At 36.7% G+C, this 27498-nt stretch overlaps 1 protein-coding gene across 2 annotated transcripts in view; it reads right to left on the minus strand.

Annotated features, from left to right (window-relative positions):
• ITCH (itchy E3 ubiquitin protein ligase) overlaps positions 1–22298 on the minus strand; it is a 62707-nt gene extending 40409 nt beyond the window's left edge. The window contains exons 1-4 of one of the 2 annotated variants that reach the window (XM_081324298.1): positions 22202–22298; positions 6457–6547; positions 2222–2363; positions 482–606 (exon numbers count right to left, since the gene is read on the minus strand). In XM_081324298.1, the coding sequence (XP_081180424.1) occupies positions 482–606; positions 2222–2363; positions 6457–6526 (337 nt within the window). In that variant the 5' untranslated portion in view covers positions 6527–6547; positions 22202–22298. The remainder of the gene's footprint in view (positions 1–481; positions 607–2221; positions 2364–6456; positions 6548–22201) is intronic. The other variant, XM_081324297.1, reaches the window with a different exon arrangement.
• Between the last annotated feature and the right edge of the window lie 5200 nt (positions 22299–27498).

Raw genomic sequence — 27498 nt, forward strand, 5'->3', positions numbered from 1 at the left:
AAATGATTAATCAGTATTCTGCAGAAATAATGCAACAGAGAAAGCTTGGATAATTTGACTGATGTTAGACCAACTTAAGATGGCTCTGCTAAAAATGAAGCTCATAACCACAATTGAAGAGCCAAGAGATAGACTGGCTTATCATAGCTCCCCTCCAAGCAAGGAGAGGACTTGAGATTGCTCACAAGTTCTTCAGACAATTGCTCCTTGTGAATCTGCCCTGCTTAAATCTAATTTAGAACTTGGAACATAATTGGTTCAAGTTCAAAAACACTTTCAGAATGTATAGATAATCCAATCTGAACTTAAAATCACTGTTTTTATCTCCAGATTATTTTGAATTCAACTGTTTTAATTTTGAAATTATCGGCATGGCCTGTATCAGACATAGCTATACTGTTGATTGATTTTTTTTTAAAAAAGAGGACTCCATATATGTAAAAGTATGTAATTTTCAGAAATTTGTTGCTAAAATACTTACGTTTCATATTATTTGCTTTTAGTTTCTCCTGAATATCTAATGTGGCACTTCCAAGTAAGAGATCTGACTTCAATGTCTGGTGACTCCATACACGAAAATGTAGCTTGCTAACAGGGGAGACAATTCTAAAGAAGCAGAAGAAATATCAAACATACCTTTCTTTCCTTCATTTAAATTATGTATCAATATACCAGAGAGATCTTTTTTGAAAGAAGTTACTAATAGTTTAAAATTTTGAAGGCCGGAGTTTTTAGGTGAAATATGAACTCTAATCACAGTACTAATCACTTTACTATGTTAACTTTCTTTTTAATGTTTTTTTTAACACAGATTAGTCAGATTATATTTCCAGATGCTAATCAAGCATTTTCTGAAAGAAAATATCAAACAACTATGGGAATATTCAGTGTGGGATATTATCCAACATACAAATCTTTTTAGTTATTTCAAAAGAATATGAGCAATTTTGAGTTCTTCCTTCCTACAACTATTTACCCTACTCCAGAAGTTATTCTGATGGATCTCATTAGTTTTATGACTGGCAAAGTATAAGCAGCTACAGGTAGAAGAAAATATCTAATTATTCTTCAGTTTACATCAAGGGCCTTCACACTGTGCGTTGCAACTTCCAGAAGGATCACAAGCAATCAAGACAGAAAAGCAGAAAAAGTTTTAAAAACATTTCATCTTACCCATGGTGGCCAAATCAGATTTTTGAGTACTAGTAAGCTTGCTATTTGTTTTCCCAACTTCTTCTTCTTCTTAGCAGCCAATAATGTTATGTCAAAAAAGCTGTTAAGGTTTTGACATCTGCTTTGCTTAAACTGTAATGTACTTTGTCAATTTTGGTCTTTAACTGAACTGAAAGGGGATAAACTTCTATAATGTCTTATACCTACAGATCATGCAACAAACTATTACAGTATTGATCATTCCTGGATTTGCCTTTTCTTGAAATGTATCTCTCCCTGAATTTTGGATTGGTGTGCACAATAAGTGCCAAGAATTTAAAAAGAAAGCTATGACCATACTGATTCCATTTACAACAGTTAGTCAAAGTTTTTCTACAATTGTAGTTAGAAAAAATAAAGACCAATCAAAAGTAAATGTGAAATGAGAACTGAAAGTAGCTACCCTAAAAATGAAACCTGGATTTCAGGAGTTAGCAAGCTCCCCATTAATAATGACTAATTTCATTTCCAATCAAACAGTATTCTTTTATAAAGCTGTAATGGTTGTCATTGTTTTATTTGACAAATTCATTAACATTTAGTAATTAACACTGATATATATTTATATATTTCTTTCCCACTTTAATCCCAATGAAGTCATTTATTTTATTCTTTGGGTTCTAACAAATTCATTTATTATTTTAGACAGTCATGGCATCACATAGCCTGAGAACTCCAGCATTTATTGGGTTTAGAAGGCTGCCCAAATGGAGAGTTTTTCTCCATTTATTTGGGGACCAATACAGATTTTAGGCAGCAAATATTTATGTTCTTCCTCTCAGACTAATGAAAGTAGGAACTTCTAAGACATTTGATAGGCTATGTAAAATGGATAAAATGTGTTTAAATGTATCCAATAAATTTAACAAACTAAGCAAAATTCTGTATGCTCATGAACATTCATACACTTTCCTTGTAAGCACTGCATTTTTCCATTATCAATATTCATTGGATATTATCTGACTGCATTTCTATTTTTCTTAGAATGAAATGATATTTCTAAACTTACACTGTAAGATGCTGTTTCCATTTTGGACTGTTGGTATTGTTGCATTTTTCTGTCTTCTTTGACTGACCATCAACTGAAACTTCAACGTATGGGCTGGGTCCAAACCACTTGTTTTTGTTTTCTTTCAACTTTGCAGAAATAACTTGAAAAATAAGAGAGAACAACATAGTCAAAAATGACCTGTGGATAGATATCACATTGTTTCATATTATTCAGTTCCTTTAAGTCAAGAAATGAAGCATTTATTACAGTAGAAATAGATCAAACCATTTAACTGAAAAAGACTGGAAAGATGTCCAATTTTTAAAACAGCATCATACTATAGATTATAAACACTTTATTTAGAATAGAGGCTGGAAAGTATTTTACAGCTCCTGAGGTTTGCATGTTATTTGAGTAAGCTAAAAATGAGAATATTAATGTATGTTTATATTCATCCCACCCACACACATACGTTTAATTTCTGACATTTACAGGTTGCTTATTAGTCAAACTTGTATTCTGTACAGAAGAATTTTTTATTTTGTTTGTGGCTCTTATGGAGTTTCTGAAGCCTATTATTTTCATTTAAAAATTGTTCTATGCTTATTTTTAGGTGCTTAGAAGCTTAAATGTAAGTATAAATACATTTAAATTATGTATGTATGTATGTATTTGGTTTACAAACAACTCAAGGCAGTAAATATATTTAACATAACTTCCTCCTCTTATTATCCACACAACAACAACTCTGAGGTTAGTTGCGGTAGAGAGAGTGTGAGACCCAAAATATATAGTGATATCAATAAGCATAGTTATGTGAAAAATCTACAGCCCATTAAAATCTTGGAGTTTTTCAATATATTTCAACATACATATATTTGATCTTCATTTCAACCATATTGATAAAGGGGATATAATACAATGAATACCATGCAGCATTTACATTTTACAATCCATTGTGTAATTTAAATAAACATAGATGAAAATTCTGCATGGAGGAAAAAGTTAGCACATTGCTATATTTATCGCTAGCTCAGCTCAGGTGGACATGACATGGAGATTTCAAATCACTACCAAGGCCAGTCTGTCCAAGCAAGTTCAGCAGAATAGCAGAATGTAAGATATTGAAAGAAATCTTTAAGATTCCCAGAACTGCATCACTTGACCTGCAGGTAGCTCTTACCACTACTGATGTCACAATGCATGAATCTACCATTAGAAGGAACGTGTACCAATTAGATCTAGATAGAAGATATGCCAGGAGGAAACAACTGCTATCCAGAAAAAACACCAGGGCAAGACTAAAATTTGCTCTAGGAAAAACCTAGGATTTCTAGAAAAATGTGCTCTGGAGAGATGAGTCAAAGATATTTATTTGGTCATAGTACCAGAACATTTGTTTAATGAAAATTAAAGACAGCATTTCATCAGAAGAACCCCATACCAACTATAAAGCATGTTGGTGGAAATGTTATGGTTAGGGGTTGTTTTGCTGCATCAGGGCCTTTTTATTTATTTATTAAATTTGTTTGCTGCCCACCTCACCACGAGCTGAGGAAGGAAGGAAGGAAGGAAGGAAGGAAGGAAGGAAGGAAGGAAGGAAGGAAAGAAAGGTAAGGTTCTGGAATGGCCAAAGTCAAAGTATGGATATAAATCCCATTGAAAGGCTATGGGGTGCTGACGCAGGTTGCAAGAAAGCCCTGAAACATTGCTGAAAAAAATTCTATATCGAGAAATGGGGGAAAAAATCTTTGCAGTCAATGTCAGGGACCAGTTGAGAGTTATAAAAACACCTACTTGATGTTGTTTCCGCCAAACAGGGCAATACTAGTAATAGATCTAAGGATATATTTACTTTTTCACATGACTGTACATATAAAAAACAATAGTGATAGAATTAGGCTAACAGCTAACATTCCCCCTAATCATTTTATTTTGATATTAACATCACTATAAGAGCTCAATTTGATTAAAAAGTGTCAAGTCTCTCACTTCAATTACAAAAACTGCAAGACAACATTCATTTTTGTCATCCCTGCCAAATGTAGAACACTGCTGCTAAGTAGTGATTTAGGCCAAGCAGGAAGAAAATGAGCTTATGCCACAAGATTAATACTCAACATAGCATAACTTTCTTTTCAGAAATGTTTTACTTGTTTGTTTAAATTTATATAGCTGAACAATCTCAGATTTGCGACTCAACCGATTAAAACAAGAAACAGTAAACAAAATAAAACTAAAAGTGTGAGTATGCATGCTGTATATAAAAAACATTAAAAGCTAGAAAATGTATTTGAGGACAGTACAATTAATGCATCACAATCCATACAGCAAAGATATTTGGGACTGGCAACTTGGTTATTAAACAAGACAGTCGGTAATTCATACACGATTTCAGCTCTCACTTCAGTTTTCCTTTTCTTTACAGTTCTGTGAAGATGGTAAAAGCAAGGATTGGTTGCAGTTACTTTTTCATCACCATCTACTTATATAGCTGTCTAGTAGGTTCCACACCACAGCCAGACTCCCAAGCAAGACGCCAAAGCCACGTTTTCAGAGTCCTCGGAAAGGCTAGGAAGGGCATGGTAAAATGGTCTCTCACTTTCTGCCCATATTATATGTTCCCAGCATCCTTTTACCAAACATATTTATATTTTTTATCAGCAAGGCCTCTTTACAAGGGTTGCAATATATGCAGATACACTGGTCCCTAGCACAAAATATAGGATATGAGTGGAAAAGGGCACAAAAAAAGGAGGCTGTAGCTGCCTGCCTCCATTGCTCCACCTTTTTGCATTTACTCAAGGTTTTCCAGAGAGTCACCATAGGCCAGCACAATTTAATGTTAGCTAAAGGTGACATTAGCAGATAGTGTTGAGTGGTCCCGACTGTCCATTAGCTAATGCAGCTCTGTAGGTCATCATGTAGATCAGGCCAACAAAGTCATACTCCTAAGCAGGATTTTAATGCAAGATGACTTCCGTATCCACTATGTTTTTCCTAGATACTTTTTTTTTTAGTTTGGAATTCCAGTCCGAGTACATATTTTTAATCACCTGAGGAATCCCTGTACTATTTTAAAAATAGTAGTAGTTTTGATAGCACATGGTATGTCAAATCTTTTTTCAGTTTCTTCTGGCCTAAATCTGTCCTTATCTGATCAGGTCATACCAACGATAAAAATTATATTAGCAACAACATATAAATTTCCTTGGAACAGATTTTAAAAAAGAAAAACTGCTAAAGAAAAGCATTGCCTTCAGATCTTCTAGTTCAGAAAATAAAATCTTTCCAATAGATAATATAAACTTTTGCCAAGGAAGACTTTCATTTTGAAATCCCTAACATATACAAACGTCATGAGTACTCAAAAAGGCAGCGTTTCTAAAACCTTTCTAAAATAGTTGGAACAGACTTTAAAAAGGGGATACAGCATATATCACAATGATACCCATGTACTTCTCTAGTACAATGGACTACTGTATTTCTATTCTGGACTATTGCAAAGTCCATATGAGAAGTGAGTAGGGATCAAGTGACCATAAACAGAGCCTCCCGGTCCAGGATTGGGTGCACAAGATGGATTTGTATAAAACCCTCCACCCCAAGCCATGATTGCCATCTGCTCTTCAGAAGAAGCGGCAACTCCAGAAGGACACATAATTTGGGCAACAACTCTATTGAGGAGTACTACCCATTGCCAGTTAAAGACAGCAACTCTCCAGAACCAGGGGATCCCAAACCCCAAAGACAATTTCTCTATATGGGGCTGCCCTTGAAGATCATCTCCCCAAAATTCAACTGGTCCAGAATATAGCAGTTGTCACCTGGTGGGATCTAGGAAGTAACCTTTCTCTATAGTTTCATCTACTGTATGGAAAAGGGTAGATACAGAGCTGAGATAGAGAAAGCTGTATCTTTCTTGCTTCCTGAATGGTGTTAAGACATAGCTTTCTCCTCAGGCATTGTGTCATTATATAAAGTGAGCCAAACTTTTCTTTCTAGTTTTTCTTGAGAGATTAACACCATGGCACTGGTGATGTATTAGAGTTTTAATCTTGCATTTTTATTATGTGGATAAGAAGTGATTTGATAGCACATAATCAATTAATCAGTTTGTTAGCTGCCTAACACTTTATATAATAAAACATGTAACATTTTCAAACACAATAAAAAAGAAACAGAACATATTTGGTGATGCTGTCGAAGTGACAGTATCTGAATCAAACCACAGGATTGATAGACAGACTTACCAGTTACCTGAAGCTGTGATTTCATAGTTAGTCCACTGATACACTCTGATTTTGACCCATTCCCAGCCATATCATAGGAAGGAACATGAACCTAAGTAAAGAATTCAAGAAAAAATACTATTTTAAAAACAAGTGGTGCACTCCTTAACAACATGGCAGGACAGCCAAGTATATATATAAACTGGTTAAATCAAGGAATACCATAGGCACATATAGTCAATGAAGAATATGTGTTGATAAACCACAGAAATGAAGTAGCAATATTAACTGAAAGTAATTAAGACTTGAAACTTAACATTAAGAAAACCAAGCTCATGGCATCCGGCCCTCTCAATTCCTGGCAAATAGATGGGGAAGAAATGGAGGTAGTCACAGATTTTATTTTCCTCGGCTCCAAGATCACTGCAGATGGGGACTGTAGCCAAGAAATTAAAAGACGCTTGCTCCTAGGGAGGAAAGCCATGGCAAATCTAGACAGCACACTAAAAAGCAGAGACATCACCCTGTCAACAAAAGTGCGTATAGTCAAGGCTATGGTCTTCCCAGTTGCAACGTATGGCAGTGAAAGTTGGACCATAAAAAAGGCTGAGCGCCAAAGAATTGAGGCCTTTGAACTATGTTGCTGGAGAAGACTCCTGCGAGTCCCTTGGACTGCAAGGCAATCAAACCGGTCAGTCCTAGAGATCAACCCTGACTGCTCTTTAGAAGGCCAGATCCTGAAGCTAAAACTCAAATACTTTGGCCACCTAATGAGAAGGAAGGACTCACTGGAGAAGAGCCTAATGCTGGGAAAGATTGAGGGCAATAGAAGAAGGGGACGACAGAGAATGAAGTGGCTGGATGGAGTCACTGAAGCAGTAGGCGTGAGCTTAAATGGACTCCAGAAGATGGTAGAGGACAGGAAGGCCTGGAGAAATGTTGTCCATAGGGTCGCGATGGGTCGGACACGACTTCGCAGCTAACAACAACAACAATTAAGACTATTAACACAATTATTGTCAACAGCTCTGAGTATTTGATAAGATAAATAATAAAAATGATCTCCTTTTGTTCTATCCCAGACAGGTACTTGTTGGCAAAACAATCAGTAGCAAGGAAAGGAGTGAGATGGGCGGTCTAGAAACATGAAAAATAATAAAATGAAATGAAATATGCAGTAACAAGGGACAAAGTAAAGATATGCAAATTATAAACTAGAATAATAATTACTATATAGCCAAGAAGGTATAGCCTAGATTATTTTTACAACTTCCATTCCACCTAATTCAACATATTGTATTTTACAACAGTCTTATACTTGACCTAAAGTTTAGATAGCCACTACATCTCTTAAAAATGTTAGGATGGTCAAACATAAATTTATGTAAATGAAAGACTACTATGAAGCTCCGTATAAATTATTTTTTGGTTGTTTTAGGAGTTAAAGTAGGTGGCATTTCTTCCATTTTTAAATTCATCAACTTCTTACAGTGGTTAAACATAGGACTTGAAAGATATCCCACAGAAATCAATAATAAGCAACCCTTCACAACAGCCAAATAGTTATTCAAACATTTTATCTGAGATATTAATAACATGTACTTGAGCAACTATTTTCCCCACTCCAGTACTTGCCTAGACTGTGAAACTGACAGATTGGTTGCTTTTGCTTTGCAAGGCAAAATATTAATCTTCATAGCTCCTACATTATGTGGAGAAGCTCAAAATTGTCTTCATTTTTTTTCTTGTGAAAAGCCTATGATTTTTAAACTTGCTTGGCTAGCACAAAACTTAATAGCAGATCCCAAAGGAGCTGAGAGAAGAATCTAAAAGTTCCACTTCCAAATCCTTATGCTCATGAACGTGTGGGTTTTCCTTTAGTTAATTTTCCGATCTTTATATCACCCACCCCTTCAAATTTTTGGAAATGCACAAAGAAAACAATGGAGATATTCTTCTTATTAACTACTATGACTTTCTACTAGGGAGAAAGAGTACTCTGGCAAAGTGACCCATTAACATTTGCTTTGTTTTACACAAAAAGGACACATGAATAATTCATACAAATGTATCCTTCATTCTCCCTGCAATCAATTCTTAATTTCTACTTCCCCAAAGCAAATATTTCTGATGGTGAAACAATAAATAAAACCTTCTTTAATTCGTTAATTTTGCAAAGAACAAGTCTGGTTTTGCTTGTAACAGATTTATAGTATGATAAATGGAATAAATACGTACCCTTTCCCAAGAAAACAGAACTGACTCACAGTGGGGCTTTGGGTTTTTTGTTTTTACAGAAAAAAAATGCAGGCATAAGCATGTGAATGACTATTCTTAAAGGTGGAGTCTTCTTTGTATTCTTTCCAATATTAGATAAAAGTTGGCTGGTTATTTTGCCCTCAGTCTCCAGCTACAACATAGAGATCCTTAAGGCAGTGATGTAACAATTAAAGACAATGTGCTTAAGATTGTTTGAATATTTTAAAGCATAATAATAATTAAAAGGTTTCTGCATAAACCAGTCTTGGTGGTCCCAGAGGTTATTGGCACACTGGGTGCCGTACCAAATTTTTTTTGAAAGCTCTTAGAAAATATGCACATTGACAAAATTTGCATCGGTCAATTACAAAAGGTCACACTGCTTGGACCCACACATATATTACACTGATACATTACAATTTCCTATAATATCTCTTGGGGATAACTTGATGTGTATGAAGGCCAACACTAGCTAAAGAACTGGCAGCTCTGATTTTACATTTTTATGTACTTAATAATACTGGAATTCACAAAATCATCGTCAATTGCAAAAGGCAGCTTTGCTTGGAACATAGCCTGTGATGATATGTTTAGCAACATCAGCCTATCCCAGGTTGAAGGGAAGGATTCAGTAAGGGGCCAAAAAGTTAAATCCAGTCTAAACATCTGGCTGTATGATTAACCATAATAAACCTTTAATTAGGACTTGAATTGTTAAGTTTCCACCAGTCTTAGACTATGAATCTGTCAATTACCCACATATAGTAATAATGATGATATGTTAAATTTATTTGCCACACAATTCCAAATTATAGTAACTAATATTCTGCTCAGGAATTCTGCTTCATCTTATATCAACTAACTTTAAATATACAGTAATTCAGTTTCAACATAACATTGGTGTTATCACCACAAATTTGTATGCATACCCAGGAATACATATCTCTCTAATCTGCCTTCCTTCTGAAAATGTTATCTTATTAAAACAATTGAACATTATGATTTCTCCTTCCACTAATTTCAATCACATGAAGCAATGCCTTATTGTAAAGTCACAATACATGTTCAATCAGCACTACAAGGACAGGAATAAGTAAACTTCAAGAAACAAAAATTAACAATAATCTAACTTTCTAACCTGTTAAGTGAGATTATTTAATCAGGAGTCTTTACCTTTCTTGTTGGAAGCACACTGCAGAAAGCTAAGGGTTGTGCTCCCCTATCCTATACTGTGACCTCCCAATATGCTTGCAAAGATATTTGAGATATTTATTTGTATATATCCTGCCATTATTATTTCTATAAATAATTCAAGGTGGCAAACATAAGTAATTCTCTTCCTTCCTATTCCCCCCACAACAACAATCCTGTGGGCTGGGCTAAAAGAGTGTGACTGGTCCTAAGCCAACCAGCGGCTTTCATGCCTAAAGGAGGATTAGAACTCACAGTCTCCTGGTTTTTATTTTAATTACCATTTGTCCAATATATTATTCAGAGTTCCTGACCTCATTAAAGAAAAAAGCAGCTACTGTGTTTCCCCCACAATAAGACCCGGTATTATTATTATTATTATTATTATTATTATTATTATTATTATTGTTGTTGTTGTTGTTGTTGTTGTTGTTGTTGTCTGCAAAAGAGGCACCAGATCTTATTTTCTGGGGGGGGGGGTGTCTTTTCCACTCACCTCGCAGAAGCAACTCCGACAGCTTCGCCCAGCCAGCCCACTTCTGCAGCCAAAGGAGCAGCTTCATTCTGCTGCTGAGAATGGAGCTCCACCCTACATTTCGTAGTCAGAGGCCTTTCTCAAAGACTGTGAAATGCAGGGCAGCGCTCCATTCTCAGCTGCAGAATGAAGCTACATCTTCAGCCGCAGAAGAAGTGGGCCAGTGAGGTAAGTGTAGATCCGTGGGAGGCCTGGCTGCAATGGTAAGCTCCACTTCTCCCCCCCCCCCCCAGCTTGATTTTTAAGCGTGTGCCTTGCCCCAAAACTAGGGTTTATTTTGGGGATAGGGTTTATATTAGGCCCACCCCCAAAATCAAGCTAGGGCTTATTTTGGGGGTAGGTCTTACTTTTGGGGAAACACGGTACCATTGCTTTTTCAGTGATTTAAAAACAAAATAGTATTTTGCATAGATAACAGAATCTGCTATTTTAAAAAAGTTTGGATCTTCATGATAACATCGAAGTGTTTTTTTTACGTAAGCTGAACATTACCAGAAAATCCACGTTTACAAGTACAACAGCATTATTTCTCAAATCTCACAACTAGAATTACGTAATCTTATTTTAGAAATAAGGCACAGAAAGTCTGAGTTTTTATTAAAGAGTACTAGGAGATGAATTTCCCATCAATTAAAACTTGAAACTAAAATAAAAAACAGCACAAGTACCTTATAATGTTGGTGATCATGTAGACATAAACACTTACATATAGAAAAATGCATAGCAAATTCCTAATTGGTCTCAAACTGTAAATATATTTGAACACAGCTCCACAGAAACACTGGATGTCTCACTACACGGAATCCTTCCGGAGGCTAAGAAGCAATTAAAACTGATCATGGCACAATAAACAGTATTATTTCCCTTCCCTTTAATAGCTTATATACATCACTATTATACATATTATAACAATGAATGATTCTTTTGTTCACTGAAGACTTCATTCTTCAGTATTGTATAGCCCACGGGTCGCCAACCCGCGGCTCCAGAGCCGCATGCGGTTCTTTGAACCATCTCCTGCGGTTCCCAGCCGCCCGGTGCGCGCGCACCTCTTCGAACGGGCAGTGGTGCGTGTGCACCTCTCCAAATGGAGAGTGGCACCGCCCGTTTGGAGACGTGCGCGCGCACCTCTCCGAATGGGCGGAGGTGCGCGTGCACCTCTCCAAACCTTTGCGGAGGTGCGCGTGCACCTCTCCAAACCTTTGGAGAGGTGCGCGCGCACCTCCGCTCGTTCGGAGAGGTGCGCGCGCACCTCTCGGAACGGGCAGTGGCGCCGCTTGTTGGGAAAGCTGCTGCGGCCCGTTTGCACAGCTGCCGCCTTTCCCAACAAGCGGTGCCACTGCCCGTTCCGAGAGGTGCACGCGCACCTCCGCATGAACGGGCAGCGGCGCCGCTTTTTGGGAAAGCTGCCGCGGCACGTTTGCAGGCCGCCGAAGGCGGCAGCTCTGCAAACGGGCTGCAGCAGCTTTCCCAACAAGTGGCGCCGCTGCCCATTCGTGCGGAGGTGCGCGCGCACCTCTCCGAACGAGCGGAGGTGCGCATGCACCTCCACGCGAACGGGCAGCGGCGCCGTTCTTTGGGAAAGCTGCCGCGGCCCGTTTGCAGAGCTGCCGCCTTCCTCGGAATACTCACCCATTTCCTGAACTTGAAGCTGACAGAAAAAACGAGACAAGTAGCTTCTAATGCTCCCAGACTGCCCACAGAATACGGGCTGAGTTGTGTACTAGACACAACAGTGCACTTAAGACTTATTATTGTCTGCCTTTCACAGGGTTTTAGCTGAAGGTCTAGTGGGCAATTTGGCTAAGGCCTTGGTCGCAAGCTGGAACAGGCATGTGACAGAAGTTTTGGATCACATTGCTCCTATGCAGCTTCTCTTTGGGCAATAAACTAGGGGTGCCTTGGGTTTCTAAGGAGCTCTGGAAGCAAGAAAAGATGCCCGGAATGCCATTGGAGAAAAATAAAGTGTACTATAAGTCCAATCAAACACCAGTTAAGAACTAATATTATGGATTACACTATGGTGACAAATGTGTTGAAACCATTATTTCTCTGCCATTATTATGTCTGTCGATAAGATGCCCAGTGGACCTTTTAGGGTGAGCTGTGCCTTGCTGGGGAAGGATGGGCCACAAGAACATCTCTAGAGGAATTTTCTTGCTATCTGATGGATAGATACTTGGATTCATTCAGGTATGGACTCCAAATGAGCAGGTTCCATTGAAGTGCTTGGAACATGATCTCGTGAAGTTATCTGGACCGAAATGAGCATCTTACTCTAAAGCAGGCATGTCAAACCTGCAACGTTGTGCGACGTATTGCAACTTTTTCCCCGTTGCCAGCAATGGGGTGGGCGTGGTTTCGGCGTGACGCATCTGGCTGGCGGGTTGGCAGTTTGACATGCCTGCTCTAAAAGAAGTGGACAAGGTCCTTTTATATGTGAATTCAATGACCTAATTATTAGATCCAGGGCCTTCCTGGGTTACTAAAGTTTCCTGGTAAGTGACCAGTATTTGGGTTCATTTGAGACAGCTTCATCAAAGGAGGGGATGGTCACATTATTCATGTCATCACTATTTAGCTGTATTGATTACCAGTTTACTTCCTAGTGCAATTTAAGGTGCTGATTATCAGCTATGAAGCACTACATGGAATAGTGCCTGATTAGATGAAGGATTCTGAAGAAAACTGTTCTTGCAGATGTTTCATTACCGAAACTAGATAACATTATCAGTGCTAGAAAGGGCATGTTCCTTTCAATCAAATAACTTCATCTATCAGAATCTAGGTAATATACCTTCTCTGTTATGGTGCCACAGAGATTCACATGGCTCCCATACTACAGCTGTTCTGGATGTTGTTAGAAACACGGTTCTGCTCTCAAGCTTTGGTTAAGATGGATGCTGGAACTTTGTTAGTTTTGTTGTTGATTATCATTTTGGGTATATTTGGTTGTTTTTCCTCTTCCACATCTAAATATCTTTTTATTGCTTAGTTTTTCTCTTATGTGAAAATTATCACAGAATAATCTGCAAATAATTGTTTGTAATTTTCTCAATTACAAAGTGCCCCAGAGCCTTTTGGGAATCAGGTGGTCTCCAAATTTAATAAACAAACAAAACACAGCAAGAAATAAGAGATTACAAAATTCCTCATGTAAGTTGAAATCTTTTCAAGTAAATAAAATTTCTATTTTATACACATGCACTTATAATTTTACTAGTCTCCTTCCCAAGAATACTTCCAGATGGGAATAGACTGAATGGTACCTGTGGCCTCAATGTACCCTCTCTCATTTGGCTTTTATTATATTTGCAAGGGATATCTCTGAGTACCATAATCATCCTTAAAACATAAAAATGCTGTATAGCTGTAACTAACATCATGATTGGATACATGCCAACTTTTAAATGGGGGGTTGGATGTAAGAGGGAACATTCTGGGGAAGCTGAGGGGATTGACAATTTCAGTATTTGTGACAAATGTTATATCCCATCCCTTCACATTGGTTTAATCACATTGATTTAATCTTCCTCATGGTAAATTGACATTTTATGATTGATTACACTGGTAGGCCCTATATGAATAGACAACACCACCACTCATCTGCCTATTCATAAAATGACTACCAGAGAGACATTTTGAGAGAACATCCACAATATGCCTCCAAATTTGTATAGTGGTGCTAGAACAGCAGCTCCCAATCTTTTCTATACCCCGCACCCCTAGAACGCTTCTGATATACTCTTGCACCCCTTACAAAAGTTCAAAATAATGGCAACAAATTATGCATATACACTATAATTTTGAAAACCCAAGTTTTCACACCCCCTGGAATATTGTCTCACACTCCCGGTTGGGAACCCCTGTGGTATAAGCTGCAGGACTCTGTTTCAAACTATAATATAGCTAATTACTCAATATTACTTAGTGCTTCTCTTTGCAGTATTTCAAAGATGTAGTTTGAAATACTTGCAGTTTGCATATTTGCAGTTATACTGCAAGGAATTCATATTTTAGTATACTAAGTTTTAAATTTTTTAAGAATTTGAACTCACATAGATATAATTTTCAATTCCAAACACTTGTCTTGAACTATATTTTTATGAAACTCTGGACTCACACCATTAAGCAACTAGTTAATCAACAGCTATGATATATCAAGATCATGTTTCAGACCAACACCATTAAGAATATAACATCTGGACTCATATAAAATCTGTTCTTTACTACACTTGGTCCAAGTCATAATGACCTATAACCTCAGAAGCAAGAAGCTGAGCTTAGAAAACTCCAGATCTCTTTGTTTCTTTGTGGAGTTCTGCAAATAGCCTTATGAACATTGTTCTCAGTGAGGATGTCCATTCCTGGCTTGACTGAAAGTGGGGGAACTGGGTAGAGTCTGGAACATCTTTCTTCATCTATTTGAAACAGATGTCTAACATATGGTCACCAATTGGTAATATTTCACACATTATCTGGACGCTTATCAGAGTGGATAACAGCACAGCACATTTAACCATAATGGATACTCCATATTTTAATGAGCTTTCCCAAATAAAAGGAATTATTATATAAAAATATATACAAAAATTTAAGTCATGCAAATTTGATAACTATATTATGAGTTTACCTCGCTTTAGTCTACATGGCTCATATGCATAGAGATCACAAAAGTTAGGGAAACAGCTAGGCAGTAATCTCCAAACCAATCTGAATCCCAACATTCATCCAAAAAAGCATTGAAGAATTTTGTTGGTGTTTCTTCATAGAATCTGAAACAAAACTTCAGATTTTGTATACAAGGAACAATAACTTCATTACTTCAAAACAACAGATTAAATGCAATGAATCCAAATTACTCCAAACAATTCATATACATTTATGGCATGTGTATTGTTAGCAAAATTACATTAATAATTTATGCTGTTTGCAGTAATTTACATCATTTGTGTGACAATATATGCAGATGATATAAAAGTCAAGTAACTATGTAATGAAATTCAGATCTAACAACATCCTTTCTTACTAAATGAGATGTACAGGTAATCATTGATTTACAACCACAATTAGGACCAGAATTTCCAGTACTAAGCAAGGTGGTTGTTAAGTGAGTCGCACCCGATTTTACAGTTTTTCGCCATAGTTATTAAACAAATCACTCCAGTTGTTAAATGAATCATGTGGTCATTAAGCAAATCTGGCTTCCCCAATGACTTTGCTTGTCAGATGCCAGTTGGGAAGACCGCCATCAACAATGACATGACTCCAGAATGCTGCGCCCATCATAAATACATGCTAATAGGCAAGTGCCCTAATTTTTATTATGTGACCGTGGAGATGTTGCAACAGCTGTAAAAGTGAGGACCAGTCATAAGTGACTTTTTTAGTGGCACAGTAAATCTGAATGGACGCTAAATTAATGGTTGTTAGTCAACGACTATCTGTACTTATATTTTAATTAGCAATAGCACTTACACTTATATACCTCCCAATAGTGCTTTACAGCAAGGGTCCACAACCCCTAGTTCGCAGCCCGGACCTAGTCCATGGCCTATTAGGATCCTGGCAGTGCAAGCAGCGGTTGAGCACGTCAAGGTCCATTCCCCCCCCTCCCGTTGCTGCCAGTCCACAGAGCCAGAAAGGTTGGGACCTTTGGGCTGTTTACTATGTCAGCATAGTGCCCCCAACAATCTGAGTCCTCATTCTTAAAAGAGATATAAAAGTATTCTAATGTCACCCTTTCAAAACAGGCCATGTCAGGGAAAAAGCATAAGGAATACTACTTTATTGTTGTAAGGATATCACAGAATCTTCAAAGCTTACCAGCATTTCCCTCCATTCCCACTTACAATGAGTAGAACTGAGGGGTTATTTTGAGTCTCTTTCTTATGCTTTCACCCGTCTCACTTCCCTAAACTGTCACTTACTTTTTCAACTCTTGTATTACTTTATCAAAGTTATCTCTAGACATATACAGTAGCACAAGTAACCAGCAAACCAGGTTTCAGATAATTTTCTTTTAATTGAGAGTTCTTGACTAGAACTTGAGGATGAATACGTGGCAACAAATATGTTCTATCAACTTATAGTTCTCTTCATATATACAGTGAATTTTAATGTTTAAAGAATTTAATGCAAATGTTTGATAGCTGCAAGAGGTTTTTGTAATTATAAGCTGCATCTAATACTGCATTCTCAGACTTCTACTTATACATTACTTGTGCTTCCATTAATTACCCTTTAGTTTCCTTCTCTCATCCCATTATGTATGCCAACTCCATGCTTGAAATCTGGGGAATATTTGGGAGCAAAAAAGAGCTAAGTAAGAATTTATTCTGTTAGCAGAATAAAATATGCTATTGGAATAACACTAGAGGGTAAGACTCCCTGTAACAACTGAGACTTTCTTTATAAAATGTCCCTGCTTATAACTTCTATTTCTAAAATTAGCAGATCATGAAATTAATGTATTTTTGGAACAACAGAAATTTCACTAACCATATTACTGGTTGCCTTTTGTCTTAAGACAGATAAAAAGGAAAATGTTTAGCATAAGATGCATACCGTAATTACCTTAAAGATTTTGCTGTCACAAGGCAAAATAATGAACAACTTTGTTAAATATTATGAGTTTACATAAATTAATGGAAAGTTTACTTATCAGAGATTATTAAATGCATTATCAAAAACATTCCTTGACTATAATAAGCCACAAACCAATGCTAAGAACGCTACAATTGTCATTATTTAAAGGGCTTCCAAGGAGCTTCTGAATAATAGTGGACTGTTGGATTATGGGGTTCTTTTTATTTTATTTTACTATTTATAACATTTATATAATCGCCCATCTTTCAACCACCTCTGGGAATTCTCACAATTAAAAATTAGAAAATACATAAAATCATATTAAAGCTATGAAACTCAACCAATTAAAATAAAAAAAACTGGTGCTAAATCAGTTTTATAATGTAATCTGGTCTTATCCCAATGCTTGGGAAAAGCCAAGTCTTCAAAGCCTTAAACAAGGCTAAAAGTGGAGGCCTGCCAAACTTCAGGGGGCAGAGTGTTCCATAGGGCAAGGGCTGCCACGGAAAAGGCATGCAGATAACATGGCCCTGTGGCATATAGGGCTTTAAAGGTAATAACTAGTACCTTAATTGCACCCAGAAAGAAGCTGGAAGTCATACAACAATGGTGTTCTCCATTAGTCAGTGTGCTGCTGCATTCTGGACTAGTGGAAGTTTCCAGGTGACTTCAAGGGCAGTCCCATATAGAATGCATTACAGTAACGCATTCAGATTAAGATGTAATAGACCTGAGCAGGGCCTCCTGGTTCAGGAAGGGCACAACTGGTACCCCAGACAAATTTGTACAAAGACCTCCCTGGCCTCAGCTTCCCTCTGCTCCTCAAGCAGTAGTTGTGAGTCCAGGAGGGCCCCCGAATTGTGCACAACTGAGTCCAGGAAATGCTACCCCATCAGAATCAAAGATAAAGAATCAACTGGTCTTGGGATCTAGAAGCTAATAGCTACTCAGTCTTGCTATGGTTAAGTTGAAGATGGGGTTCCTCCACAACCAGGCCACCACATCACTTGTCTGGCTAAGGGTGGAGATACACTGTATAATTGGGTATCGTCAGCATACTGATGATACCAAACCCCATACTGATGAAATCAATGCAGTTTCAGAGGATGCTTGGAGTTTTCTTTTTCCCCAAAATTCTGTTACAGTGGAGTGCTAGACTTTTTGTAGCATATCAGTTAGTCTGGTCTTGATACAACACTGGTCAAGTTATTGAAACTTCTATGTAATAAAATTATTATTCGCTGAAAAAAGATACAGGTGAACATCCTAAATAACAATACAAAGAACATTTTAATCTTAATCAAAACATTATGCTAGAAATTATGCCAAACATATTGCCCAATCTAGAATCTTTAAAGGAATTCAAGTTCACTTGAATTTTATTTTAAACATTAAGAAAAAAATTGACTGTGGATATTTTCAAAGAAAATAATGACTGTGGTTATTTTCAAAGAAAATAATGGGACAATCCCTGGCACTGCTTCCAAGCAATATGAATTTATTCAGCCATTATATAAAGTGAGCGACCTGGATAGGCAATCTTTACAGCTAGTTTAATAATCACCACTGATGACACTTGGCTATTTCCTCTATTAAGTATTGCTTTAAATTTTCTCCATTAAATAAAGGTGGTTTTATTTATTTGAATTTCACTTGTTTGTAATTACTATGCAATATGGTTTTGGTTAACAATTCAACAGCTTCATTACAAAACATCTTTGGGCTACAGGACCACCAAGGTGTTAGCATCGATCCATTAAAACATCTTACCTGTTCACTGCCAAATAAATCTAGACAACGAAACATTACGTTTTTGGCATATCACAAAATCATGATTATTTGGTCAATTAAAATGTTATCCTTGCTGATTTGATATTAACATAAAATTTTTGCTGTGCAAAGAAAAAGCAGAAGCAGTGGAATAAAAATCTGTAAATTTTTGTAACTTGTACACTATAATAATGATAATTGGAATTCATTTTAAAGAGGAACATTTAAAAAATCACAGGGGTTTTGTGAAATGTAGTAAGTGTATTTAAATTATTAACACCTAGCAACATCACTTTAGGTTTGCTTGTATTAGTGAGACTTCAAAAAGAAACATTTATGTATCTGAAACACTTAAAAATAGTCAACACAAAAGTGCATATTTTGAGAATCTATATACACAGAAGAAAATCAACTTGAAAGATGTGTATATACCTAAAAAAATAGCAAAGTATAAGCTTTAATTTATTAAGCAATGATAATAATAATTTGCTCTATCTTTGAAGAGGTTTATCATGTTGACCCATACATATAAACAGGTAAACATTGCTTCATCTTTATCATCATAACCTCCACTCCTTTCTAGGAAAGAAATCCATTTCTGGAAAGGGAAATCCAATCTTGTGATCTTCTATACCTGCAAACTTGCCATATATCTCATCTTTGTGAAATGAGAAGCAAAAAGGACATTTAATGCTTGAACCCATAGGAACTAAAATTTTCCCATTCCTCCTCTTAGAATTAGGAGGTAGAAACTGCTAATCCTAATTAAGGGGAAATTTGTAACAATAAAATAAAAAATCCAAAAACTCTGTAACTCTTCCCATTTAACTCTGAAATTTCTTATCTACCAGTACTGATTTGGCAGTCAATTTCCACTGTATCATTTCTGTTCCAACTGATTCACGCTTTCAAATATATAAATACAAACTTAAAATCTCTTTTAGAATGTAAACACTCCTGAAGAAACTAAAATACTTATCATTAATTATATTTCTAAGCTGGCCAAGTTGGAGTTCTTTTGATACTATCTGTTCCCACAAGTATATTGTGCCACAAAATAGGAAAGAACAACTTATTTTTGCTTATCTGACAAAGGGGCTCTCAGCACACATACAAAATTGCAATTTATAATTCTCATAAATTGTTTTAATGTGACTAATGTTATGCTCCTTGGAATGTTGTTCAACTCCTATCTATTCCAGATAGGAGAACAATTATAATGGATAATAAGAGCTGCAGATTTGAAACCACAGGATATCCATTTTTTTAAAAAAATCATATTAGTAATACTAATGTTAACAGTCTTAACCTTGCACTGTTGCTTGACAATTCTAATATTTTAAAATATTTGAATTAGTGAATCCAAATATTGTTATTTATTTTTGGACACCTAGCACGTTCTCAAGTGTTACAAGACAAATGATCCTATTCTTCAACAGATTCAGTCTAACATTCAGCCTATGATATCCATATAGCAAGAAACTCCTTCAATCACAGTTATTCACTGAGGTAAGGAATAAATTAAATTAAACAAATTTCATTGAATTAGAAGGCTTTCATTACCCCATTCCTATGGAAATATATTCAGATCTTATTATTCCAAGTAAGGATGTATGATATGTCAACTGTCAAAGTCCATTACTTGCAAAAATGGTTTAATTATATGACAGGTGCTTTGGACAAAATAACATATTCAGCTGTGTGAATAAAAATCTCGAAGTCCTTTAATCAACAAACTTAAAATAGCTTTATGATTTTTTCTGGTATTTGTCACATTACAATATGTGGAAAAATATACAATAGTTCACATACAAAAAAGTTTGCTTCAACGACAATATTGAGGATATAAAGTTTTCAAAATCCATCCTATTGATATTTTAAGCAATTTGCTAATTGCTCTTTTTGTGCAATTCAATGTTTGATTATCTGAACTGAATCTAAACTAAAAGAATCCATTTTCAGTTATACAGTATTATCACTCTCAAAATACAGCAGTTGCAAACTTTACTTTCAAAATAATGACTTCATTGCTAATTATTCACTGAATTTAATATTTATCTCACAACTTTTTAAAAAAAGCTCAGAGAAGCATTTTAGCTTTGCACCAAGAAGATTCATCCTTTAGGCAGCAGATATATTTGGAATGGTTAACATCTTAAGTCAAAGTGTCAAGGCAAATTAAAGATAAGACATGTGCCAAGAGGGACTTACATCTGAGCATAGCTCCAGTAAACCTTCTAAAATACATAACACTTTAATGACAGGAAAGAAATTGAATCAAAGTTCACTGCACTGTCAACCTAATAATCGAACCATTTGCTGCCTTCCAAAGGGATGGGAGAGAGCAGTACTGTACCATACATAAGTTTGGTGTATTCGTCAATTACAAAGACATACACTGACAGAGGTCATAGGCAGTGTTTTCCCATACAGTAACCTATGGACACCGAGTTAACCCAATTGCCTAGTTTCACACAATACGATCCATCACCAACTAGCCAGCCACATTTTGAGCTAACATCCACTACAAATCTAATCAGAGTCAAAAGAGCACAGGGAAAACATTCAGCTAACAACTATTAGCAGCCAATTGAAAATAGACACGGTCAAGAAGAAGAAAAAAGGGCTCAAGGTACAGTATCTGCAGACAATACATTAGTGAACTCAAGAAGCCCTTACCAGCCCCTTCCTCTGTCCTGCATCCAACAACCATCCCAATGACCCAGTCATGTAAACAAGAGCCATAATATGGTCTACCAACTCTATCGCAGGGCTTGTCAGCTGGATGATAGGCACCCTCGGGTCCTAAAAGTGCGCCAAACGGTCATCTAATCCAGCGTTTCCCAACCTTAGGAACTTGAAGATGCGTGGACTTCAACTCCCAGAATTCCCCAGCCAGCATAGCTGGCTGGGGAATTCTGGGAGTTGAAGTCCACGCATCTTCAAGTTCCTAAGGTTGGGAAACGCTGAAATTCTAATCGACTTTGAACTTATTTTAGATATTCCTCTGGTCAACCCAGGCACTTCGGCGGGGAAACAACGCACCAATTCCGAACGCCGCGGAAGTGGCAGAGGAGGGGGGCAAAGGTTGAGGAAGCAAATCCTTACCCCACTCGGGAGTAGAAGTTCACGGACACCCAGGCAAAACGGGGAAAAGCCACGCTCGGAGGCCCAGGGGGATAAAGAAGGGGCCTGGTCCCTCTGAGGAGAGACCCCCTGCCTTCCATGGAAGAACCACCTGCTACCAAGCTCTCCTTCTTCCGCATCCACCCCCCGCCCCACAAAGACAGGGCCTATTTCAGGCTTTCCCTCGCCCCTCTCCTGAGAAATCCAGAGGAACGTTTACCCAGCCGGAAGAAAACAGCCCTCCCTCACAACTCAGCGCTTCGCCAGCCCTCTCGAGCAGCACAACGGATTTCTTACCAGCCCTGAAGGCGACGACACCTCAACTAAGATGGCACCCAGTCCAAGCTTAAAGAGCGACTCCCAAAGCCGGGAGCCAACGACGCATGCTCCGAGAGAGAATAGGATTTCTGGGAGTGCGCAGTCACACGAACGAAACTGAACAGGACTACAATTCCCAGGAAGCTGCTGGAGAGCGCCGTTGTGCTCTAATAGGCTCCCGGGTTGAACCGTCTTTGACAAAGGAGGTGACTTTAAATCGCACGCGAACGTCTGGTTTCTGTTTTTTATTTTTATTTTTACTGCTTTCGTAGTTGTGGCATTTGTTCTTGGGAAAATAAGTAGAATCAGGGCTTTGACAATACATTTCTTTAGTGGTGTTTCTCACTAAAGATTTTTCTAGATTGCAGATGTTTGGAACGTGGTTCAAGAGCCAAAACAAAACAAACTCACTTGGAATTCCAGCAACAAAGTTTTTATTTCAAAAGAAGCGTTTGCAAAGGCTTGGTGGACTGAAACACACACAGGAGTTCAGCCACACCTTACAGAGCTTGTTTTAACACATTTTTATATCCTATCCCCGACGCAGATTCCACCTCCCCTATCGCACTCAACACCCCTTCCCTAATCATCCGACAAACTTTCCAGACCGCCTTCAAACTCGGCCCTTTTATGACTCATGGACTTCAATTCCTAGAATTCCTCAGCCAGCGTGCCTGGCTGAGGAATTCTGGGAGTTGAAGTCCATGAGTCATAAAAGGGCCGAGTTTGAAGACCTCTGACCCATTGTCCCTCCCATGTTCCAGGAAGCCCCTTTGTCCATAGCCTATCTTTCACCATCTGGTGTTCTACAGGCTGCTCCTTACAATTTGTAACTTCTGCTTTTTGTATTTGTACTTAATACTTAGATATTATTTCTGATCTTCAGTTGGCTTCTGCTTCAACCTTTAGACTCATTAGAAATTTCTGAATAATACTTTTATTCCTTCCACAGACTTTTTGCTATTATTATAATCATAGAAATTTTTGACACTAGGAAGACATTTTTACTACTTCAACTTTTTCTCGACTTATTTGTATACGTTTTGTGCTACCTATCAATATAATCTTAGTTTGTTTAATATTCAGCAGCAGATCAGCTTTGGTACACTATTTTTCTATGTTCAGCCAGAGGTTCTTTTATGTCTTCCTCACTTCCATCTGTAAAAGAAGTATACTTATGTATAATATTGCTGGACATCATACAGATTCTTCAGTAGCAAATGAAACAGCCTGGTCCCCTTTTTTTTAAGGGCTACTACAATTTGTCATTTACTCAGTCAAAAACCTTGTGTAACCATTGGAAGCTCCCTTGCCTTTTTCATTGTCAACCAGAAATTAGCACTGTGATCTCAGGCACACTTGCATCCCATGAATGCATCCTGTATAACTGACAGTTCTATATATTATTGAAGTTTGGATTACAACATCTTGAGGATTGGTTTACTAACATGATATTAATGCAGTTGTTTAGTAATTTAAAAATTCTGACATTTCCTTTTTTGACACTAGAATGTAATTTTTTTTTCAGATTTTTGGCCACTGCTTGAAAACTCCACGTAGCACTTTGAATGCAAATTCTTGAAAGGTTTTTAACAATTCTGCTGATATTTAACTAACCCCTGCAATTTTGATAATAGCAATATATTTCCTGTTCCTGTTTAATTTCTTTCCAGAATGCCTATCTTTAGTTCATTGATTAAATCACTATAATGAACATTGATTTTGTAATCATTTTGTACAGCTGCTCTATATGCATTCATGATATATCTTATTTATATCTTCCTCCTTTGATAATTTTTTCTTTGTTTATATTGTGCACCTCTTTGCATAAAGTTTGCATAACTTTCTTAGATAAAACATTTTATCCTTAATTTCTTTGCATTGCTTATTTAGGTATGACTGTGTTTTTTCTGATCCAGGAAACCACTATTTTTGGTTAGCACTAAATGAATGTAATGAAATGTAAAACCAAGAATGAAATTATGAAATATGTCAGGATTTTAAATTCTAGAGTATAGTAGCATAAAGTCCAATCCTCTTAAAAAGCCTTCCCCATTTGTGCCTAATCACAGCACAAACAAACCCTGGCAATTTTTTGCCCATCTCATCCCTAGTTTATACATGAGACAGCTTTACGTTGTCCTTAGCTGTATTAGTGCTGAAATAGCATTTTCTCCTTGTTATGAGGTACAACCCAGAAGATGTATAAAATCTGTTAGAATTTATCAAGCATTAACTTAGAGGGCAACCAGGCCACTGGCGGTGACAAAGAACAGAGGCAATAAAGGCAGGATAGGAATTTGCAGTAGACAGTAAATTTTATGAATAAAATAAGGTAGAAACCATTTTAACTCAACAGTGAAGAAAAACTTTTAATCTGGCTAAAACACCTTGAGCAGAATGTAGTCAAAGGTTAAAAACCTTTCACATGAACAAACATTATTTATATTTTATTTTTACATTTTAAGATTTTCAATAAAACAGATGAAAGGTGATTGTTCTGATGGATGATGCTGAAATAATCCTAAAAGAAACTACAGCTATCAATTATTTACACTTATGGGATGAATTGTAACTTTTCTACATAGACTCAATAATTACATTTCAGGTTTACTCTGGAATAGTAAATGCTATACATTCCAATTGTACCTTAAATTCCCAGAATCTAATAGGATTTTTAGGAAACTCTAGAAATTATGGTATTGAGGAATTAGAATTTAAATATGACCAAGTCGTTAGAACATTGGCTTCTAGTCCATGAGGTTTGGGATTATTTATTTCATGCAGCCATTTGTACAGTACAAAGAGTAAAGAACAATTTGTTTTTCAGAATTTCAATTGACTGAAAAGGTATTTAAATTATAAACACAATAATCCAAAGTTGTTTATTAAACTTAAAAAAAATATGCCACTTTTGACCAAATCAGTGCCCTGGCTCATCTCACTCACTTCTCAAGGGTAGAGAATCCCCATCCTCCAATTGTTCCTCATAAACATTTTCAGATCAACTTATTCACCTTCTGTACACCCATTCCAATTTGTCTGAATCTGTCTTAAAGTATGGTGCCTAGAATTGGATAGAATACTCAGAGGGATTTAATTCATAATTAAAATAAATATTACTTCTCATGATTTGATAATTATATTTCTGTCAATGCAACATACAACTGCATTTGTCTTTTTTGCAGCCATATTACATTGCTGAATTACATTTAGTTTGAAATCAACTATTCTATGACTGAGTTCACAAGTAGTACCAAGCCAGGTATCCCCCAAACTATACCAATTCATTTTCTGTTTTTTTTTCTAAGTGAGGTGTTTTACACCTGTCTCAGGTAAATTTCATTCTGCTACTTTCAGTACATTTCTCTACCCCATTGAGATAATTTTGAATTTTATTTCTGTCTTCCAAGGCATTAAGTATCCTACACAATTTTATGTCACTTGCAAATTGCTAAGCACATTGGTTTGTGCTTTAGATTGTAAGCCGCACTGAGTCTTCGGAGAAGGGCGGGATATACCGTAAATGGGATTAAAAAAAAATTGGCAACATTTTCAATTTTACTTCATCTCTTCATTTAAGTAATAAAAATGTTGAAGAATACAGGATTCAAGAGTCAACTTTGATACATCTCATTTTCTTCCTTTTGAAATATGCCCTGTCGCCTCTCTCTCTATTCAACCAGGTCTGTTCATATAGAATAAGTACATAAGAATTTTAGCTGTTTTTCTTTTAGTTTAGTACTTGTTTAAAAATGTGTTGCTGACTGCTTTGAATGTTCTCAGGGCTGAAAGGCAGAATATAAATTGTGTGTTTGTATGCATATAAATGTTATTTGTTTGATTTGACTTAGTCTGTTGGGTATACTCAGTTACTGAACTGTTATAAAAACAAATGAAGTTATGATTACAAATGTAAGACAATTGTTTAACAGAGAATATAGTTGGAATGAGACTTGCTGGTGAGTGTTGGTTTTTTTCCTTAGTCCAAACATGCCTGGTTCATACCTATGAGAATCTGCTGTCAGCCAGAAGAGTTGGAAGATGATAAGATGATAATTAATAAGCATATTTTACATTCCATTTTAGCTACTCTTCCCACTTTCAAAAGGAAAAAAAATAGATCTTCTATTCCTAATTAAAAAAAACACCTAAGTCTTCTGTTCAGGATGGAGGTAATGATCACTTCCTGAAGAACAAGTACAATGAAGAGAAGCATAGCTAATTAATCTGGCAATTGCAAGTATGTCAGTAATGTAATGTCTGACTCTCCAGTCTATTAGTAGTAGGTAAGAGATAATTTTCTGGTGTCTTAAAAAGGAAATGACACCATCTAAAAAGTATATATTTTATTCTGGGGGGAGGAGGGGAAACACCATCTATAATAAAAAAAATGAAGAATTACACGGCTGGGCTTACTGCATTTATTTACAGGACCCAATCATAAGTTTAAAAACAAATATTTTAAATAAAAAATTATTTATTTAATCTTTATTTAAAATTCCAGATATGCAGATTAAATTTAATGATTTGACTGAATTCCAACTTAATAAGGCCTCTTCAATTACTATATTAGAAAAAAAATACGTTGAATTAATGGGACATCAGAGGCAGGAACCATAATTCTATGGAACTTTGATGGATTTTATGGCTTATCTCAGTAGCAAGAGATTATAATCAGGTCCTTGACCGATGACTGTAATTGAACTCCAAATTACAGCTGTAAGTCATTATAATCATTTCTCAAGGCATCCACATGACTGGAAGTAATTTTCCAATCTTTCTTGTATTCATCATTAAGTGAACACCATGGTTGTTAAATGAGCCCATTTGTCTGAATGGGCTTTTTTGCTGGCGACTGGCAAAAAACATCATGAATCCAGACCATGTGATTGCAGAAAAACACAACTGGCTAAAAGTTGACCAGCCTAACATGGTCATGTGACCATGAGTGGAGGGGCAGCATTACCCTTTATGATGGGCCATAAAGCACTCATTCCATGACTGTTGTAACTTTGACCAATTGTAAAATGACTAGTCTAAGTGAGGACTACTTGTAGTAAGGTTGGAACTAATAGATTGTCTAGTTTGAAAACTACTGTGAGAAAATTCTGCTGTGGTCTTCCACTCTCAATAGTCAAGCCTCTGTTGACTCAAAAAGGTGGGAGGAAAAGTCTTAAGAACTTAAACCATAAAGCAAACCTGTCTCCTTTTCTTGTTCTTTTTTCTGCAATAGGAAGATCTGTGTATATATGGTTTCTACTTTCTTTGAAATA

Source organism: Vipera berus (assembly GCF_964194415.1).
Source record: "Vipera berus genome assembly, chromosome: 3".
NCBI classification, from domain to species: Eukaryota; Metazoa; Chordata; class Lepidosauria; order Squamata; family Viperidae; genus Vipera; species Vipera berus.